Source organism: Lutzomyia longipalpis, chromosome 3, assembly GCF_024334085.1.
Source record: "Lutzomyia longipalpis isolate SR_M1_2022 chromosome 3, ASM2433408v1".
Taxonomy (NCBI): Eukaryota; Metazoa; Arthropoda; class Insecta; order Diptera; family Psychodidae; genus Lutzomyia; species Lutzomyia longipalpis.
Genome location: NC_074709.1, coordinates 25,750,495 through 25,771,058, shown reverse-complemented (window position 1 = coordinate 25,771,058; position 20,564 = coordinate 25,750,495). Strand labels below are relative to the sequence as shown.

At 35.5% G+C, this 20,564-nt stretch overlaps 6 protein-coding genes across 8 annotated transcripts; 3 read left to right on the top strand and 3 right to left on the bottom strand.

Moving 5' to 3' along the window:
- Nucleotides 1–226: 226 nt before the first annotated feature.
- Nucleotides 227–4,598, top strand: LOC129792332 (uncharacterized). The gene is made up of 4 exons (XM_055831244.1): nucleotides 227–965; nucleotides 1,083–2,249; nucleotides 2,860–3,273; nucleotides 3,348–4,598. The coding sequence occupies exons 1-4, from the start codon at nucleotides 570–572 to the stop codon at nucleotides 4,515–4,517; spliced, it is 3,147 nt and encodes a 1,048-aa protein (XP_055687219.1). The 5' UTR covers nucleotides 227–569; the 3' UTR covers nucleotides 4,518–4,598.
- Nucleotides 4,599–5,338: 740 nt separating this feature from the next.
- On the top strand, nucleotides 5,339–7,681 carry LOC129793028 (UDP-glycosyltransferase UGT5-like). The gene is made up of 2 exons (XM_055832558.1): nucleotides 5,339–5,792; nucleotides 6,244–7,681. Exons 1-2 carry the CDS (start codon nucleotides 5,397–5,399, stop codon nucleotides 7,414–7,416), a joined length of 1,569 nt encoding a protein of 522 aa, XP_055688533.1. The 5' UTR covers nucleotides 5,339–5,396; the 3' UTR covers nucleotides 7,417–7,681.
- An 87-nt stretch (nucleotides 7,682–7,768) lies between these two features.
- LOC129793024 (UDP-glucosyltransferase 2-like) lies at nucleotides 7,769–9,890 on the top strand. 2 transcript variants are annotated; one of them, XM_055832552.1, is made up of 2 exons: nucleotides 7,769–8,610; nucleotides 8,674–9,890. In XM_055832552.1, exons 1-2 carry the CDS (start codon nucleotides 8,068–8,070, stop codon nucleotides 9,841–9,843), a joined length of 1,713 nt encoding a protein of 570 aa, XP_055688527.1. In that variant the 5' UTR covers nucleotides 7,769–8,067; the 3' UTR covers nucleotides 9,844–9,890. The 2 variants fall into 2 exon arrangements, with proteins under 2 accessions (XP_055688527.1, XP_055688528.1); XM_055832553.1 differs by having other exon boundaries at nucleotides 8,512–9,890.
- Nucleotides 9,891–9,897: 7 nt separating this feature from the next.
- Nucleotides 9,898–14,366, bottom strand: LOC129793031 (UDP-glycosyltransferase UGT5-like). Its single transcript, XM_055832563.1, has 4 exons — nucleotides 13,929–14,366; nucleotides 11,152–11,589; nucleotides 10,395–10,736; nucleotides 9,898–10,338 (listed from the first exon to the last, which is right to left on the bottom strand). Exons 1-4 carry the CDS (start codon nucleotides 14,304–14,306, stop codon nucleotides 9,949–9,951), a joined length of 1,548 nt encoding a protein of 515 aa, XP_055688538.1. The 5' UTR covers nucleotides 14,307–14,366; the 3' UTR covers nucleotides 9,898–9,948.
- A 1,610-nt stretch (nucleotides 14,367–15,976) lies between these two features.
- Nucleotides 15,977–17,993, bottom strand: LOC129793030 (UDP-glycosyltransferase UGT5-like). Its single transcript, XM_055832561.1, has 2 exons — nucleotides 17,283–17,993; nucleotides 15,977–17,214 (listed from the first exon to the last, which is right to left on the bottom strand). Exons 1-2 carry the CDS (start codon nucleotides 17,661–17,663, stop codon nucleotides 16,057–16,059), a joined length of 1,539 nt encoding a protein of 512 aa, XP_055688536.1. The 5' UTR covers nucleotides 17,664–17,993; the 3' UTR covers nucleotides 15,977–16,056.
- Nucleotides 17,994–18,441: 448 nt separating this feature from the next.
- On the bottom strand, nucleotides 18,442–20,508 carry LOC129793029 (UDP-glucosyltransferase 2-like). 2 transcript variants are annotated; one of them, XM_055832560.1, is made up of 4 exons: nucleotides 20,245–20,508; nucleotides 19,214–20,181; nucleotides 18,899–19,158; nucleotides 18,442–18,832 (listed from the first exon to the last, which is right to left on the bottom strand). In XM_055832560.1, the coding sequence occupies exons 1-4, from the start codon at nucleotides 20,432–20,434 to the stop codon at nucleotides 18,766–18,768; spliced, it is 1,485 nt and encodes a 494-aa protein (XP_055688535.1). In that variant the 5' UTR covers nucleotides 20,435–20,508; the 3' UTR covers nucleotides 18,442–18,765. The 2 variants fall into 2 exon arrangements, with proteins under 2 accessions (XP_055688535.1, XP_055688534.1); XM_055832559.1 differs by having other exon boundaries at nucleotides 18,442–19,158.
- Between the last annotated feature and the right edge of the window lie 56 nt (nucleotides 20,509–20,564).

The following is a 20,564-nucleotide window of genomic DNA, read 5'->3' as shown; positions in this document are numbered from 1 at the left end:
AAAATCAATTCAATATTGACTTTCTTCCTTAAAAAAAAAATTAAGATTTAGAGATTTGCGAAAAATCATTTTTTATGTGTTTGTCTACTCAACTTTAATAGAAGAATATTTTGCATTGCAAATAGGTATTTGTTGTGACGTCATACAGATTGTGATTGTGCTCAATGAATGAAATGATAAGGTCATTTGGCATAATCAAAGCATCAAGCAAACATCTTGGGGTCTTACAGTGAAGAAATTCTAAGCAGTGATTTAAATTTTAATCCCGAAATTAACCAAAAATAGGCTTTGCTTTACGGAAGAATTTTGCAAATATTTTCGCCAAAACAAGAAAAGATCTCCAGATGAAAATAGATTTTCACCGAGACTTGCTTTATCATTTTCTATCTTTGATAATGTCCAACACTACATAATCACTCAAGTGTTTGAATGACTGCCAAGGTTGCGCGAAAAAATCGCCGTATCATCATCACTTGAATTAGTTGCGCTCTTGCTTTCATAGAAGGAAGACTTCTGAATCTTCTTCCTATTTTCTTCTTCTGTGAAAATATTTTTTTTTTGTGTGAAAAATGAAATTTCTTCTCCTTTTGGGCTTATTGCCATGTTTCGTAAATTCAGCGAATATTCTTGTTCTTGAAACCACTGCCTCTCCAAGTCATCATATCTGGATGAAAACTTTGCTGATGGCTCTAGCTGAACGAGGGCACAACATTACATCCCTTTCACCGGATTTTGTGAAGGAAAAAATCCCAAATCTTCACTACATTCACCTGGAGAAGGTCTACGATGTCCTTTACGACACATCGAGTGACGATCATACTGAAGATTTGGATTTCTTCGCAATGGGCGATATGAATGCTTTTGCACAGTACATGACTTTCATTAGCTACACGAAGCAAAGCTTAAAAGGGATCTTGTTGTCTAAAGGATTCAAGCAACTTCTAGATTATCCTGATGATTTTAAGGTGAAGGAAAACGTTAAAAATCCTATTTTTAAATTTATTAAATGATGATTTCCTTTCTTAAAATTTCCTAAATTTTTTTTGTTAAAATCCTTAATAAATTCAAAGCTTTTCTTTTAGGTTGATCTAATTATTCACGACTACGTGTCAGGACCAATGGTGATTAATTTTATGGATAAATTTGGGAATCCTCCATTGATTGCTGCAACGGCCTTCTTCTCATCGAGCCTTGCAAGTGAACTCGTGGGTGGAATCCTTGCGCCATCCTTTGTACCCTACCCTCTAGTTGATATAAGTCTCAAGACATTCTGGGGTAGAGTAACAAACTATCTCCTCGTTTTCTACGATAGATTTTACAGAAAACACATAATTGCAACAGAAACGAATAAACTCGTCAAAAAGGACTTTCCCAAAGGAACAGACGTTAATGAATTGGAGAAGAGGACAAAGCTTGTCCTCCTCAATAAACATCCAGCTTTGGATATAAATGAGCCCATTATGACGAATGTAATCTCAGTTGGGGGGCTTCAAATTCAACGAAATAAAGGACTCCCGAAGGATCTTCAGGAAATTATGGATTCAGCCAAGGGTGGAGTGATCCTCTTCTCCCTGGGAACAAATTTAAAGAGCGCCCTTCTTGGTCAGGAACGACAAACTGAAATCCTCGAAGCTTTCAGAGCTTTGCCTCAGTACACAATTATCTGGAAATTTGAGGCTGAATCATTGCCCGTTGAAGTCCCTAAGAATGTTCTGATACGCAAATTTGTCCCACAGAGTGATCTCCTGGCTCATCCCAATCTCAAGCTCTTCATCAGCCACTGTGGGCTGCTAAGTACTCAGGAAGCTGTCTGGCACGGCGTCCCCATTCTTGGGCTTCCAGTCTTTGCAGATCAGCACATCAATTTGAAGCTGAGTGTGAAAAATGGAGTAGCTGAAGAAGGAAATTTGGGAAAAATTGAGCGAAATTCTTTCCGAAAACTCATTGAGAAAATGATGAAGGATCCAAAGTACAGGGAAAAGGCAAATATTCAATCGAAAATCTTTAGAGATCAGAAGGAGACTCCTCTGGAGCGGGCAGTTTGGTGGACAGAGTATGTTCTCAGGCATCCCGACATGACTTTCATGAGATCGGAGTCTTTGGATCTCAGTCTACCAATTAGACACTCCTGGGATGTTCTGGCTTTCTTCTTCTCCGTCATTTTGGGGGTTTTATTGATACTCCTTAAGATTTCTTGTCGCATTTTTAGGAGTCTCTGTTCAAATACAAATTCCGTTAAACATAAAAGAGAATAGAAGAAGAAAACAAATTTTGTATTATGGAAAAATGGCCTAAATCAGACCCAAAAGATTGAATTTTTGTTAAATTATTTTTTGTTCATTAAAAATATGTTAAGAAAAACTAAGAAGGGGAAAAATTTAAATTTAGGTCATTTATAAACATACCTAAAAATTAAAGAATTGGAAATAAATCTTATTTGTTGTTAGATTGTTTTTTTTCTAACCCCTTTACAAAGGATTCAAATGAATCTCAGAAGTTGTCAGTGACAAACCAGAATTTTTCTTTCAATGTGGTTTAAGTTTTTCATCATTTAAATGTGCCTCTACTCTATTTTCTCTTTGAATTCAAAAAGGATCTAATTTAGACCTAATTTTTTCTTCAATAAATCATCTCCTTTCTATTTGTCTAAAATGCAAGAACACGAGGAAATTGAACAGCAAAAACCAATTTACACACACATAAATCTTTCCGCCAAAATATCAAATAAAACTTCTAATCTCACCGCATTGCGTTGCGTCATATCAAGGTCTCTGTAGTCTCACCATGACTTGATAAAAAAAAACTAATCTTATGCTATTTTGGCGATTTGGGTTTCAGTATGTTCCCAACTGGTGAAAGAAATACTCCACAATGAAATTCTTCCCAATTGTAATCGTTTTCTTGCTCCCAATCCTTGTGCACGCAGCCAATATCCTTGTGCTGGAGCCTGTTCCATCTCCTAGTCACCACATTTGGATACGAACTCTGACAACAGCCTTAGCAGCCAGGGGTCACAATGTAACGTCCATTTCCCCTGATATTGAGGAAAACACCCCGGAAAATCTTCACTACCTCCATTTGGACAGAGTTTACGAGGTCCTGTATAATCCAGAAGATGAGGATTTTGGTGAAGAAATGGATTTTTTCGAGATGGGAAAAATCAATCCTTATCTGCAGATGTTAATGTTCTTTGATTTTCCCGTCCAAACTATGAAGGGAGTGCTTAAATCCACAGGATTCCATCAACTTCTTGCCTATCCTGATGATTTTAAGGTATGAAGAACTAGCGTAGCTAACAAGGATCCTTTTAAGGAGTCCTAAATCTTTTTTTTTTATTTCTTTTGTAGTTTGATTTGGTGCTTTATGATTTTCTTATGGATGGAGCTATGCTACCATTTGTGCAGAAGTTCAACTACTCTCCAGTTATTGCCCTAACTGCCTTCTTCTCTGTGGAATTGGCATCTTCAGTCATTGGAGGGACGCTCAATCCTTCCTACGTTCCATATGGAATCAGCAAAGGAGACTTGAGTGGATTCTGTGGGCGTTTGGATAATTTCCTCTTAAGTCATTTGGACTACTTTCTCAGGGAGTATTTTACATCACCGAAAATCAATCAAATGATAAGAAAAGAAATTCCATGGGCTAGAGATATTACGGAACTCAATCAAATCGCTAAGATTGTCCTACTAAACAAGCATCCTGGTCTAGATGTCATTGAACCTGCCCTGCCGAATGTTATCTCCGTTGGAGGAATGCAAATTCAACGGAATGAAGGACTCCCAAAGGATCTTCAGGAAATCCTCGACTCTGCAAAGGAAGGAGTGATCCTGTTCTCATTGGGAACTAACGTAAAGAGCGCAATGTTGGGTGATGCTCGTCAAATAGAGCTTTTGGAAGCTTTCAGGAGTCTCCCTCAGTACACGTTCCTGTGGAAATTTGAAGCTGAATCCCTTCCTGTGGAAGTTCCTAAGAATGTAATAATTCGCAAATGGCTGCCTCAGAGTGATCTTCTCGCTCATCCCAATCTTAAGTTGTTTATCAGCCACTGTGGCCTTCTTAGCATCCAAGAAGCTGCATGGTTTGGTGTCCCTGTGCTAGGATTTCCAGTTTTTGCCGATCAATTCTTCAATCTTCAACTCAGCGTGAAATCTGGCGTGGCTGAGGAGGGAAATTTGGAAAAAATCGAACGCAAATCCTTTGCAAAACTCATTGAGAAGATGATAAAGGATCCAAAATATCGTGAGAATGCAAAAGTTCGTTCAGAGATCTTCAGGGATCAGAAGGAAAGCCCACTGGAGAGAGCAATTTGGTGGACAGAGTTCGTCCTCAGGCATCCCAACATGACATTTATGCGTTCGGACTCTCTCAATTATGGCCTAGCAATTAGGCAATCCTGGGATGTCCTTGCCTTCCTATTCTCAGCTATTTTAATTGGAATATTTATTTTATTGAAGATTTCCTGCTGTATCTGTAGAAGTTGCTCCAAGAAGAAACCAAGGAAAAGTAAAAGGGATTAATGAGGGATTTCCTGACTTATTTTCTTTTGTAATTTAGGAATGAAAAAGCTTTAATTAAAAGAAATTTTTAGAAAGAAAAAATGAACTCTTTTACTTTTTCGACTTTTTTCTATCCGTTAATGCTTGAAATAAATTATCAGAGGACTGAGAAAGGAGTCTATTCATTTTTAAATGACATGACGCAAGTGTTGGATCAATAATAAAAAGAGAAAAATTCTTTTCTTAAGAAAATGACTGAAAAGGATCAATATTAAGGACCTGGAGCATCTCAAACAAATCTTAATAAGAAATAAGAAATTTTAACAGTCGCAAAAGAACTCCGTCTGTGCTTCCAAACTCACGAATAGAACAACACTGAAGTTCATAAAACTCATAAAGCTCTGGCGACCGAATGTAATGCTTCAATGGAGATAAATTCGTTATGTGTGTGAGTTTTAAAATTATCTATTACATAATTCTATTATTTTGACGCAACAACGCAACTATGTATGTATGTTCGTGTATATTTTATTCAATATCAAGGTGATTGTTCAATTTATTTACAAATTCAGTTTATTTTTACTCGAAGGAGGGGCTGATAATTTACAAAAATCAAATCATTTTGTAGTCTTTCTTCTAAATCAATTTAAATCCATCAGTTGAACTTTAAGCTTTTAAAGAGTTTATTCAGCGTGATTTGCTTTTGTTTTATCGCTAAAAGTCTCCCAGCTTGATCACAAATTTCCAGTGTCACGATAATGTTACGAAAAAATCACCATTTTATCTAATCAAGTGAGTGAAATAAAAAAAAAATAAACCGCCGCAGCCCCAGACAGAAAATCAGTTGTTGAAATACCGCCGTTGAGAGTCGATGGGAAAAAATATTTTCCGAAGTGAAAAATGAAGTTTTTTATTGTGCTTTGTTTCCTCTTTTGTCTAGCAAATGGAGCCAATATTCTTGTTCTTGAGAATACAGCTTCACCCAGTCATCATATTTGGATAAAAACTCTGCTAACGGCTCTGGCTGAGCGAGGTCACAACATAACTTCCCTTTCACCTGATCGTGAAGAGAACAAAATCCCAAATCTTCACTACATTCACCTGGAGAAGGTCTACGAAGTTCTCTATGATGCCAACAATGCTGAACATACGGAAGATATGGATTTTTTCAGTATGACCGACATGCCTCCGACTGCAATGTACTTTATGTGGATTGAGTACTGTACGCAGATAATAAGTGGAGCTGCTAGTTCAAAGGGGTACCAAGAACTCTTAAATTATCCCGATGATTTTAAGGTGGGTGTGCTATTTTAGATAGGATTTTAAAGGACATAATGCACAATACTTGAAAGTTTTCATTTGAAAAAAAAAATATTAAATCGTTAAAAAAGTCGTTACGTTAGAAAAAAAAATAAAACGTTAGAATAAAAGTCAAAGGTAAGAAAAAAAATATGTACAAATGAAAAACTTGTCTAAATTCCTTTGAATTTGACTTATTTTATTAGGGAATTTTGTTAAAAATTTGATTGATTAGGTTTTGGGAAAACTCAAGAGAAAAATTTATATTCTAGGAAACTATATGAGATTTTTTTTAAACCTATTAACCCAGATTTAGTTCTCTTTTTCACAATTTTTAGATATGCTTTTCTAGGAGCTCTTCAAGTCCTTTGATAAAGATTAAGGAAAATGTAGTCCTTTTCTTAAATATTAATTAAAAAAATTTCAATTTTTTTCCTCTATCCCACAGTTTGATTTAATAATCTACGACTACATAATTGGACCAATGTTCCTCAACTTTGCTGAAAAATTCGGAAACCCTCCTATAATTGCCGCTACTGCCTTCTATTCAGCCAGTATGACGACCAACATGGTTGGAGGCGCAATTTCACCGTCCTACATTCCACTACCGTTCCTCACATTTGATCTCAACACCTTCTGGGGGAGGGTACAAAATTACTTTATATGCACGCTTGATCATCTCATCAAGACCTACTACATTGCTCCGAAACTGAATGCCATAGCAAGGAAAGACTTTCCCAATGGAGCTGATCTTCGGGATTTAGAGAAGAGAACCAAATTGGTGTTGGTTAATAAAAATCCTGCTTCTGATGTGATTGAACCCCTTCTGCCGAATGTTATTCCCGTGGGAGGACTTCAAATTCAGCGGAATAAAGGACTTCCGGAGGATCTGCAGAAGGTAATGGATTCTGCAAAGGAAGGAGCAATCCTCTTTTCATTGGGAACAAATGTTCAGAGCGCTATGCTGGGAAAAGCTCGTCAAACGGAAATTCTGGAAGCTTTCAGAGCTTTGCCTCAGTACACGTTTCTGTGGAAATTTGAGGCTGATGAGCTACCTGTTAAGGTACCGGATAATGTGATTGTGAGAAAATGGCTGCCACAGAGTGATCTTCTCGCTCATCCCAATCTTAAGCTCTTCATCAGTCACTCAGGATTGCTCAGTACACAGGAAGCAGCCTGGTTTGGTGTTCCAATCCTTGGGCTTCCCGTCTTTGCTGATCAATTTGATAATCTTCGGATGAGCATGCAAGCTGGAGTTGCAGAGCAAGGCAGTATTGGGAAGATTGAGCGGTTTGATTTCCAAAAACTCATTGAGAAAATGATGAAGGATCCAAAGTACAGAGAAAATGCCAAAATTCGCTCTCTGGCTTTTAGAGATCAGAAGGAAACACCTCTGGAGCGGGCTGTTTGGTGGACAGAGTTTGTTCTCAGGCATCCAAATATGACTTTCTTGAGATCTTCATCTGTTGACTTTGGTTTCTTTGTGAAGCAATCCTGGGACGTCCTTGCGTTCTTCTTTTTTGTCTCTCTGTTCTCCTTTTTAATTTTCTTGAAGATAACTTGTCTGATCTTCCGAAGCTGCTACAAGAAGAAGAAGTCGAGGAAGTCGAAGAAGGATTAAAAGAAATGAAGAATTGAGGAAAACTAGGGCGAAAGTGAAATTAGCTTGAAGGAAGATTTGAAGCCTTGCTCAGAGTAGAAGATCAAATTATAGGAGCAAAAGGAGTCCCGTTCAAAGGGTATCAGCAACAGGCTTCTATGTGGCTTGCTCTTAGGTGAAGACCGCACTTTCTTTGAAGAAAAGGAGTTTGATTTAACTCGTACTTAATGCGTGTAAAACCACTACTAAAAGAGAACCAATAAAATATTTTTTCTTGATTTTCAAATTGTTTTTGAAAATTTATTCCTTTGGAATTTTTGGAAATTCTTTAATCGTTTTTGGTTAGAAAAATACTGAATTGTGATCTTTACTAAAAAATAATCTGTCTGGGATACAAGTTAAAGCTCAAAAAGTCTTCAAACAAAATCAACGTTCAAGAGAGACAAAAACGGAATAAAAAAAGAAAAAGAAATGGCGCGCATGATACAATTGGATTTGAGTTCACATAATAATTTTTTGAATGCCTAAAATTGTTAATCAAATGAAACCACAAGTTACGGGTCAATGGAATTCGCTCACTTTTGCCCGGGGGTCAGACTAGTTGAATCTAGACTCGAATATTCTTTTCAACTCGTTCCGCACAGACATTCAAGTACAACGTAATTATGATTGATGAAAAAATTCGCTTCTCATCCAAATTTTAGCCGGTCCAACATACACGCAAGCCTCAGTGGACATCAGTTTAACATAATCTTTCAGAGAGAGAACTATTCAGAATTTATTTTTATAAAAATTAATGGAAAATTTTTAATTAAAAAAATGAAATTTGTGATTTTTTTGTGCTTCCTTCCGTACTTTGTGAGAGCAGCCAATATTCTTGTTCTTGAGAATATTGCGTCACCAAGTCATCATATTTGGATGAAAACTCTGTTAATGGCACTAGTTGAGCGAGGTCACAACATAACTTCCCTTTCACCAGATTATGAGAAAGAAAAAATCCCAAATCTTCACTACATTCACCTGGAGAAGGTCTACGATGCTCTCTATGATGCCAACAGTGAGGATCATACGGAGGATTTGGATTTTTTGGATATGGGAACAAAGAATCCTTATTTGATGTACAACGTCTTCATGGTTTACAGCAATTTGTTCTTTCAAGGATGTGCTAGTTCACAAGGATACAGACAACTACTCAACTATCCTAAAGATTTTAAAGTATAAAAGCTTTTGTTTTAAATCCAACTATTTTTCTTTTAATGAAAATTCTTTTTTTTTCAGTTCGACTTAATCATTTATGATTTTTTGGTTGGGCCGATTTTCCTGAATTTTGCGGAACAATTTGGAAACCCTCCAATTATTGGAGCCACAGGTTTCTACTCAACTAGCTTCTCTGGACACATTATAGGCGATATCCTTGCACCGTCTTCCGTTCCAGCTCCTATGTATACAACAGATCTTTCCTCATTCTGGGATAGAGTCAATAACTACGTCCTAACTACGTTCTACCAGCTTGTCCGAGAGTACTACATTTCATCGAAAGTCAATAAAATCCACAAGGATATCTTTCCCAATGGAGCAGATGTACGTGAATTGGAACAAAAAATGAAACTGATACTCCTAAATAAACATCCTGCTTTGGATTTTATTGAACCAATACTGCCAAATGTAATTTCCGTTGGAGGACTTCAAATTCAACGGAATAAAGGACTCCCGAAGGATCTTCAAGAACTCCTTGACACAGCAGAAAATGGAGTAATATTATTCTCTCTGGGAACAAATGTTAAGAGTTCAATGCTAGGAGTTGAGAGACAAATTGAAATTTTGGAAACTTTCCGGAGTTTGCCTCAGTATACGTTCCTGTGGAAGATTGAAGTGGAATCAATGCCTGTGGAAGTTCCTAAGAACGTCCTGATACGCAAATTTGTGCCCCAGAGTGATCTCCTGGCTCATCCCAATCTCAAGCTCTTCATCAGCCATTGTGGATTGTTGAGTACACAGGAGGCAGCCTGGTTTGGTGTACCAATCCTTGGGCTTCCTGTCTTTGCAGATCAATTTGATAATGTGCGGATGAGCATTAGAGCTGGGATGGCTGAACAGGGGAGCATTGTTAACATTGAACGAAATTCATTCAAAAAATTGATTCTAAAAATGATTAATGATCCAAAGTACAGAGAAAATGCAAAAGCTCGCTCTGAGGCATTTAGAGATCAGAAAGAGACACCTCTGGAGAGAGCAGTGTGGTGGACGGAGTTTGTCCTGCGTCATCCTAATATGACTTACATGAAATCTCCATCTGTAAACCTTTCCTTCCCTGTGAAGCAATCATGGGATGTTTTAGCCTTCCTGTTCTCTCTTGCTCTGATATCAATCTTTATGTTCATGAAGCTGACTTGCTTCATTATCCTACGTCTTTACAGAAGACAATCAAAGAAATCTAAAAAGGACTAAATGTAAAACATATTTTTCTTTATTCAATAAACTCTGTTACAATCAAATTAAAAGGTGGTTTTATTAATTTAACAGGCTAGTAAAATTAAGGATAATCGGCTAGTTTTATTGTTTCTTATGCTTCTTTACTTCTTTGCCTGCAAACTTCCGTAAAATTTTGAAGGCAATCTTATAAATTATGTACAAAAGAATAAGAAGAATTGTGTAGATGAATACAACGATATCCCATGAATGTCTCTGAATGAATCCTTTATCTACAGAATCAGACCTCATGTGAGTCATGTTGGGATGTCGAAGAACGTATTCAGTCCACCATACTGCTCTCTCCAGAGGAGACTCCTTCTGATCTCGTACAGCGCTAGATCGCGCCTTTGCATTTTCTCCGTACTTCGGATTCTTTAGTACCCGTTCTATGAGCCGCTGAAAGGCATGACGTTCAATCGTAATGAGGTCTTGATGCTCTCCAAGTCCATCTCTCACCAACATTCTAATATTCTAAAATCAGAGAAGTATTAAAGAAGTTTCTGAAAAAAAAATGATCTTCAACCTACATCAAATTGTTCCGAAATTATTGGAATTCCTATCATGGGAACTCCATGCCAGAGGGCTTCTTGGACGCTGAGTAGTCCACAGTGAGTGATAAAGAGTTTCACTTTTGGATGAGCTAAGACGTCATTTTGAGGCAACCATTTAATTGAGACAACATTCTTCGGTAAGTCCACTGGAAATTTCTCCACGTCAGTTTTGAATAGAAACGTGTAGTCTGGTAGAGCTCTGAAGGCTTCCAAAATCTCCGTAAAGCAATCATTGTTGAGCATATCGCTCATTACGTTGGTACCCAAAGAAAATATAACAACGCCTTTCTTTGCTTCGTTCATGATTGAAAGGATATTCTTAAGAGAAGAAAAAAATGATTTAGGGTGAAATTCTTTTCTAAGTCCGGATTAAGTTTCCTAAGTTAGGTATAAGTTCTTTTTTTAAGTTAAGCTTAATTTTTTTTATATTAGGCCTTGATTTTTTAAACTAGGCCTTAGCTTTTTAGTCTATAAAACTTTTGTTTTTAAGACCGGGGTTAATTTTTTTAAGGCTAATTCAGGCTGAATTAAAACTAAATCCTAAAACAGATTTAACAGTAATTCAGCTTTCTTAAAACCTTATGAGCCTGATTAAAAAAACTTACTCCCGGCCTAAATAAGAAAGTTGTTTTAAGTCACTAAAGCCTGGTTTACGAAACGGACTAAACCGAAATTAATAGTTATCGTCATTTCCAGATAAATTAGGAAAACTCTTCCTGTTTTATGTTCTTACCTTTGGAAGATCATTAATTCTCCGAATCTGCATTCCTCCAACAAAGACAACGTTGGGTAAGGATTGTTCAGGAACACCAATAGATGAATCCTTATTCAGCAGAACAATTTTGGTCAATTTGTCCAACTCTGTGACATCTTTTAAGTTTGGGAAATCTTTCCCAAGCGTACTGTGAATTTTAGGAGCGATGTAGTAATCTCTGATGAAGTAGTCCACGTAAAGTGCAACAAAGTTAGTTAGGCGATCTTTGAATGAAGTCAAATCGGATGCGAAGAAGATGTAGGGAACGTATGAAGGTGTTGCGACTCCTCCGACAAGTGGAAGGGCGAAACTAACTGAGTAGTGAGCTGAAGCTCCAATAATGGGAACATTTTGAAATTTAGTTGCAAATGGAAGAAGAATCGGACCCGCAGTAAAGTCGTTGATGATCAGATCAAACTGTTCAAAAACGGTTTATTTTGAGCATAAAATGATCAGTAAAAAATAAATTTGGACAGTAAATTATTTAATTTGATCAGTACAATATTGTTAAAACTGTCTAATTAGGGGAACGTGGCCCAATTCGGACCACCGCCCAATTGCGACCTCCCCTTTTTCTCGTAAATGACGAAATATTATAAAATTAGTTTCACTACATTATGAAGATATTATAGTAAGATAATGTTAGCGCCTAAAATAAATTAATTTGGTACACAACAGGACTAATAAAAAATCAAAATTCATTTTCAGCACTTGGCCGACATTTTCTGATTTTAGAAACTAAGGGAGCAATTTTGGACAAAATAAAATATATTTTGTCTTTTGTGAAGTCTACAAAAGACATTTTATGAAGAGCAATTTTGAATAAAATATCTTTTGGGAGACTTTTGATACATTTTGTCGCCTTTTGTGACGTGTTTTTCTTTCGAGTGGAGAGTTTACAGATGGAAAAAATAATAAGAAGATAACATTCCTATTAGGTTATGTTTACGTTTGGGGCAATTGAACAATCTGAACTGAATCAATTTTTTTGGGAAGACCAAAAAACCATCTGGCTTTTAGCTCATCAGTTCGATTTTCATTACACCAAGAAAATGTTAATGAGTCACTCTGATATGATTGTTTTACATAAATTGATTGACTCATATTTATTGCATTAATTAGTCCTACATATTTCGTTTTTGCACATAAAAACTCGTATCGGGAACATAGGAAAGGGATCTCTGACCCAAAATCCTGATTATATAGGGTTAGAACTTGTCAGCGATCTCCCAAATTTTTGCCGGAAAGACACAGAAATTCTCCATAACATTTTTGCCCAACACCGCGAAAAGGGAAAATGGACACAGCTAAATTGGCTGAATTTCATATCATTCCACAAATTCCCTTTGCACAAAGCTTCACAATTAACCGAAATTGCATTATTATCCATTGCTATTTCGAGAAACATGATAGAAAACTTCTAAAAATGCAACGCGTAAACACCAGTTTGACAAAAGATTTTGGTTTTACAAAAGCACCTCGACGAGATGCTTGTAAAGCACAAAATATTTCTTGTATAATGTACAAAATATTTTGTGCAAAATTACAATTCTCCTATAAAAATCTTTTGTGGAGACGTTCTCACAAGATTGTCAAAAGATTGACACAAAAAAACTTTTGTCTTTTGTCTAAAATTGCATTAAACGTCAAAATTTTTCAGTTTTTCAAAATATTTCACCTTTTATTGTACCTAAAATTGCAAAAATTTCTTTTGTGGAGAGATTGACGAAAGTTTTAGAGAAATATTTTGTGCAAAATTACATTTAATGTCAAAATATTTTGTATTTTCAAAATATTTTGTCTTTTATTTTGTCCAAAATTGCTCCCTAAGTTGATATGAGTTTTTTTCCCATTATTATGTCTCATATTATGCCGCGTTTCTGTACCTTAGAGGGTCTAGTTTATTACTTGATTTACAATTTTTTGAAAGATTTTAGGTATTTTAAGTAATTAAGTGAAAATGTAATACATGCAAAATGTTCTAATTGCGACCCCCAAAATGTTCCAATTCGGACCGTCTATTTCCACCATTCACCACGGTAAAGCAGTCGCGCATGCGTGTAGTGGTGTGGAAGTTTCTTTCTCACACAGATCGCCCTGTGTTTTGATTCCAGGAAAATCATTATTTTTTACGTTTCTTGGAAGTTTTTTCGCAGTGAAAATGTTCCTAAAGCCAAAGGGGAGTGCAGTTAGTGTAATTTACGCATTCCTCAGAAGAATTTTCGTGGATTTTCTGCGAATTACGTCAGTGAGTGCGCAATTGTCGGTGTGTGTGAAAGTGTGTGTAGTCACCTCGAGGGCGAAATGTCAAAACAAATGTGGGGAAAATTGAAAATAAATTCTTGATTTTCCGGCTTTTCCGTGTAATTCATGGCGTTTTTCCTATTTATAGTAGTGATAAAAGTGATCTATTAGTGAAAAACCCACAAATTACGGCAAAAACAGGGGGTCGCAATTGGAACACTCGGGGGGTCGCAATTAGAACACCGTGGTGAAAAAGTGCAATTTTAGCAACTTTTTTTAATTCGATTATTACTCAGAACAGGTAAGAGTTAGAATGTTTGCATCTATAGAACAAAGTTAGCCTATTAAATGACCTTTCCAATGGTACCAAACTTGGAAAGATTCAATTCATTTTAATATGACTTTTTTCAATCCTTCTGAAACAGAATTTAGGGGGTCGCAATTGGGCCACGTTCCCCTACAGATCCTATTGCATTTTTATTGATCACAGATTAGATAAAAGAATATATTACCTTAAAGTCATCAGGATAATTCAGAAGTTTTTGATATCCAGTTGAAATTGCGCTTCCTTGCAGTGCTCTCATTGTAAAAGCCACATAAACAAGAATTTTCATAAAAACATTTGATCTTCCCAATTCAACGTAGTTCATATCACCAGAACCATCGTACAAGACCTCATAAACTCTATCTAAATGAAGGTAATGAACATTTTTTGGAGCATTCTCCTCAATGTCCACTGATATTGATGTAATGTTGTGCCCTCTCTCAGCTAGAGCATAGATCAGTGTCCTCATCCAAACATGATGACTCGGACTAGGAACTCCTTCGAGAAATAAAATATTCGCGCACTGAACTATTCCAGGGAGTAAGAAAATCAAAAATATCCTCATGATCACTTCAAAATTTTGCCCCAAAGAACTACTTTTTCTCTCAATTGTTCATGTGAAACTGAGAAAAATGCCCTGGGGTACGTTTCTTTTAATTGGGATCACCGCTTGAGGTCTTATCAAAGCAAATAGATGTTGAAAACTTTCGGTGAGACGTTTTTATTGGCCCCCAGTAAAAATTTGATTGAGTCAAATACCTCTCAATTAAAATTGACACAAATTGATTGATTAAAATTTGCCCAAACAATTTTGAGCAATATTTGCTTCGAAAGATGGTAACTTGTTGGTAAAAGTTGTCGCATATTATGGTCATAATTAACCCAACATTGGGCAACATAATCGAAGTTAAAATTGGTTAAAGTTTTAATCAAATAATTGACTCGAAATTGACTAATATTTGTTAAAATAATAATGAATTGTTCATATATTTTTTTTAGGAAATGATTATAAATTTTTCCTAATTTTAGGCTTGAACAAACAATAAAACACAAAAGTTAAATATTTACAATATAATTCGGAATGATTATGTAATGTACAATTAATCAATATTTGCTCAAATATCTGCCAATACTTTTGAGATTTAATTTTGTAATAGTGCAGAAAATGATTTAGATAATACAAATCTTAAGCAAAATAAGAATTAAAAATTTGTCAATATTTCATTAATCATTGACTTCAATATTGAGTCAAATGAAAATAGATTTAGAGGCAATTATTAATCAACTGTTTGCTTGATAATTATTAGTTATTTTTGAACCACCGCAACAATGATTAAAACGTGAAATCAGATATGTAAGAGAGATTTAGGGGTTTAAATAATCAATTTCTTGTCAATAATTGATTTAGTCACTGAAGCAAACATATTTACTAGAGGAACGTGGCCAAATTCGGACCTCTTAATGCCTTTTTCAATCAATTGTTACTCAAAACTGATAAAACTTTAAATGTAGAAAGTTATGGAACTAAAAAGATCATTTAATGGGCTTTAAAATGGTACCAAATTCAAGAATATTGCTTTTTATTTTGTTCCATTTTTTTCTGATTCTGCGCAGACCTTTGCAGGTTCGAATTGGGCCACGTTCTCCAAATAATTTATCAATTATTAAAATTAATTAATTAATATTATTAAATGTGATTGAGCTCAGTTATTTGAGCAAAAGAAGTTTTTTAATTAATAAAAAAAAGTCCGCCGACACTCTTTAAGAATATGAATTTTAATTTGATATGTTTGAGTCAAATTTTGCTCAATTTTTACCCAATTTCCGGTCATTTTTTGAAGAAAAGTGTGAATTTTATTTATAAAACTCTTTCTTAATATTCAAATAAATATTCTAAACATTCAATGAATTGAAAATTAATTGAAATAAACATTTTTTAAGTATTAACCAAAAAACGACGTTCTAGTTTGGATAGAAAAATTACTAAACAAAATTACCTCAACATTTGTTCAAAAATTGATCAATTTCATTTACTGGGCTGTCTTATCGCATTGTTATAATTCAATTAAATACTACGCAGAGTAAAACCTTCTAGTTAAAGGATTACTAAATTGTACTCACAGCAGACGGTGCGTAGATTTGAAGATAGCATAGTTTATCTTTTAAAATATCTTTTGTGTTTTGAAATAAACACATGAGATTTTCAATGGCACGTGTAAGATCATAAATGTCTGATATGCTCACCGAAGATTATTTAGCTTCCATTTATTTTCGGTTTCTTTACAATTATATTTATAATATTTATTAGAATAAATTTATTCATTTTTGACCTTCCTGAAATGACTAAATAAATATTTTTTTATGCATTTTCTTATGAAGAAGGAAATCAAGACAAAAATTATGTAAAAAATAATAAGAAAAATTGAAAAGATGAAAGCCAAAACATCCCATGAATGCCTGATGAAGGGGCTAACATCTGTATAAGGAGGACTCATAAAGGTCATATTAGGATGACGCATGACGAACTCTGTCCACCAAACAGCTCGCTCCAGAGGACTGTCTATCTGATCCCTGAAGAGTTTAGAATGCAGCTTCACGTTCTCCTTGTATTTTGGGTCATTTATCATCTTTATAATTAGTTTCTTGAAGGAATTCCGTTCAATCTTCGTTATATCTTCTTCCTCGGCGAATCCTGATCCTACACAGTATTCAATGTTGCTAAATTGGTCAAGTAAAACGGGAACACCGAGGGCAGGAACACCATGCCAAATAGTTTCATGAATACTGAGAATACCGCCGTGTGTGATGAATAGTTTCACATTGGGATGGGCCAGGATATCATTCTGAGGCAGCCATTTCCTTATTACCACATTTGGAGGTCTTTCAAAGAGCAAGAAGCTGTTCTCGTACTTCCAGAGGAACGTGTACTGCGGTAGAGCACGAAAAGCTTCCACAATTTCCGTTAAACGAGCTTTTCCCAACTTTGAACTCTCTGCAACTGTTCCCAAAGAGAAAAGGATCGCTCCATCTTTCGCTTTATCCAGAATATCCTTAAGATCTTTTGGTAGATCCTTAGAGGGTTTAATGTGAAGTCCTCCGACAGGAATCACATTCGGCCAAAGCGGAGAAAGTTCATCCGCTGCAGGATGTTTATTGACAAGGATTAATTTGACTTTTCTCTTAAATTCAACGTTTTTCAGTTGGTTTAAAGGCATTGCATTGTATCGTTTGTAAATCTCCATCCGAAAAATATTTAAATAATTTACAAATCTTCCGCAGAAACCCGACAAACTCCTACTATTCCTTATGAAATTATATTTCACAAATGATGGCGAAATTAAACTCGGAATGACGTAATTGGAAACAAATGGTACAGCTACGGATGAGGCACCAATTATTGGTGGATCTCCGAACTTTTCGACAATATCTAGTAGAATTGGCTCTTCTGTATATTCAAATATAACCAAATCAAACTGCAAAAAAAAAGATAAATTCTTTTTAATCTTTTTAAAATTAACGAATAATTCAAAAAGACTTTAACCTTAAAATCGTCAGGATACTCCAGGAGTCGTTGATAACCCGTTGATTGAGCACAGGTGTTTTGTATAACTCTAAATTCATTGATAAACAAATCTATGTTAATTTCTTCCCCCATCGCAAACAGATCAAATTCTTCTACTGCTTTCTTATGCATTTCTTTTGTCACGTCTAATTGAAGATGATGCATATTTGGCATTTCTTTGCCATAAATATCAGTTGATAAGAACGTGATGTTGTGTCCTCTTTCAGCTAGTTCGGTAGCTAAGACATTTATCCACACAATATGACTTTTATACGGACGTGCTATCAGAACAAGGATATTACCAGCATTTGTAAAATGCGAAAAGATAAAAAGAATAAATAATTTCGTCTTAATTTCCATTTTTCAATGCTTTAAGGGGCACACAATTCTTATCCTTTTAATCCCTTTTATCTGTTATTTAATAATATTCTTTCTCCACCATATGTTTGAACTTCCTGTCTTGTTTTCTCCTTCAATGCACTTTCATAAAACTTGTAAACTTCTTTTTTATAATTGCTTCTTCCTTAAATTCTTTTTTAGGAATCTTCTTTTGTAGTAAGTCCTTAGTTTTAGTCCTTTTCCTTTTTTTTATCTAAATTCACAGCTTTTCACCAACTATTGCTCTTCTGCTTTCTTCTTCCGAATAAATGAAACTAATGCTTTTTCTTATGCTAAGAGAGCAAAAACCGAAGCTTCGTGACAAGAGTGAGGCACGTGCATCACGACAAATATTTCTGATTGACTAAAAAATTTCTACAATCACGAATTCTCAGACTTTTTTCATAAAAACAATACAGAAAAAAATTCCAAATAAGCTTTTGAACTTTGTTTATAAAATTATTTGAACATTTTATTTTATTTTAGTCTTTAAGATAAAGCGCCTTATTAACCCTTGAAATCTTTGAAATTTGTACTGAAATTTCAAGATTTCAAGCGAGTTTCAAGGGTTCCTTGGTTACTCAATTAAGGCACATTACCGTATTGTTATTTTCCAGAAAGATTTTCTAAAAAAAATGTAACGATTTTTTCATTTCAAAGAGCTCTTTAGATCTGTTATAAAATCCTTTTAAAAAAGGTATGTGTAAGACAATAAGGGCCTTTTATAAGTTCCTTAAGGAATACTTAAAAAAAAAAAACATTTTAAAATTCTAAATTCTTCTTTCCTTTTCTTTATTTATTTATTTTAATTCCTTTATTGCATTCTTAACTTTCTTCAACATATACAAAAGCAAGAATGTAATAAATTCTCCCCAGAAGTTATTTATTTTTCAAATTATTTATCTCCTTAATTCTTCTCTCAACAAGCTGATGGGTTTAACATATTGCATTATCACAGTGCATGTGTACAAGATAAAGTCAGAAAGAGATAAGAAATTAAATAAGAAAGTTCACTGTTCCCAAGAATCTCAGACAAGATTAAATAAAATGAATTTTCCTTTTGTCAATTTTTGTTCCAAATGTTTTAATCTTTCTTCCTTTTGTCTCTCATTAAGCTTCTCCAGATCTTCCTTAATACTGCAACTGTGATTCTGTAGGATACGTAAAGAAGGACGATAAGGACAGAGAACAAGAAGACAACAATATCTACATCATGCCTCTGGAAGATATTCATCTCAAGTGTTTCAGACTTGAAAATATTCTCATTGGGATTCCTGAGAACGTATTCAATCCACCAGATTGCTCGATCAAGAGGCTTCTCGGGCTGATCTCTGAAAAGCTTGCTCCTGATCATGGCGTTTTCCTTGTACTTTGGATTTGTAATCATTTCCAGAATTGCTGCTTTGAAGGTTTCCTTCTTTACATTTCTAATATCGTATTCAAGGGCCATGCCAGCCTTGACAGCTCTGATAGTGTTCTGAAAACAGGTATGATCAAACCTTGTCTAACGAGAAAAATTGCAAAATACTAACCATGAATTGATCTAATATTATGGGAACTCCGAGTATTGGGACACCCCTCCAGGTTGCTTCGTGCGTACTAAGGAGTCCACAATGGCTTATGAAGAGTTTAGCATTTGGGTGAGCAAGTAGATCTGACTGAGGAAACCACGGTCGTTGTACTAGATTTGTAGGCAGATGAATCTCAAGTTTCCCTTTGACTTTCCAGAAGAACGTAAATTCCTTTAATTCCCCAATTGCTTCAACAATATACCTGAGCCTCTCCTCACCCAACCATTCAGGTTGTGTGTTTGTGCCTAAACTGAAGAAGATAAATCCCCGATCTGCAGCTAACTTTGCCAGATCTTCAGGAAGGGGTTTTGGGTCCATAATCTGCAGTCCTGCAATACCAATTACGCCTGGAAGCATAGGTTCTGCCGGTTCAAAGACCGGATGGTAATTTATCATAGCTATGCGTGCTGTTTCTTCTAGCTGAGCCAGTGAAGGTAGATCAGGTAGATCTTTCCGGAGTCCAGCTTCAATCTTAGGCAAGATGAAGTATTTTCTTAGAAAGTAGTCTAACCAGTGGAGAACGTAGTTTCCTACGCGCTTTAGGAAGCCATTTTGATCGTCTAATCTGCAGTGATGAGGCACAAAAGCTGAGTGATAGGGTGAACCAAGAAGGGTGCTGGTCTGAGAGATTGCATTGTACCCCGTTAAACCGATCAAGGGTGGATTGTTGAATTTGTGCATAAATCCAAGAAGTAGAGGACAAGCAATGAAGTCGTAGATTACGAGATCGACTTCAAAGTCATCAGGATAGTTCAGTAACTGCTTGTAGCCTGATGATTTCTGGACACCGCTGAAAGTCTTCAAGATCAACTGAGCTAAGATCACAAATGTCATCAAAGGGTTAACTTTTCCAATATCAATTAAATTAATATCTCCATCAGCGTACAAAGTCTCATAGACACGATCTAGATGTAGGTAGGTCAGGTTTGCTGGAGAAAAATTACGAAGTTTGCTTCAAAAGTATTCAGTTTGAATTTTTGGCTTGTTCTCACCTTTGGGCTTTTGATCAATATCCGCACTAATTGATGTAACATTGTGACCTCGAGCTGCTAGAGCTCTATTAACTACACTAAAAAGCACATGATGACTAGGCGATGGGAGACCTTCGAGTACTAAAATATTAGCTCCAAAAATCAAAGAAAATCCACCAAAAACCAAAAAGCTCAATGCAAAAAGCTTCATTTTAAAATTCTCAAAATCAATCTCTTCAGTGTGGATCAGCACACAATGACTCTCAGACTTGCACTGAAAAGACTAAAAAAGAATTATCTTGGATTCAAAAATCATCATGTAGTGTAGATAATTGTGTGAA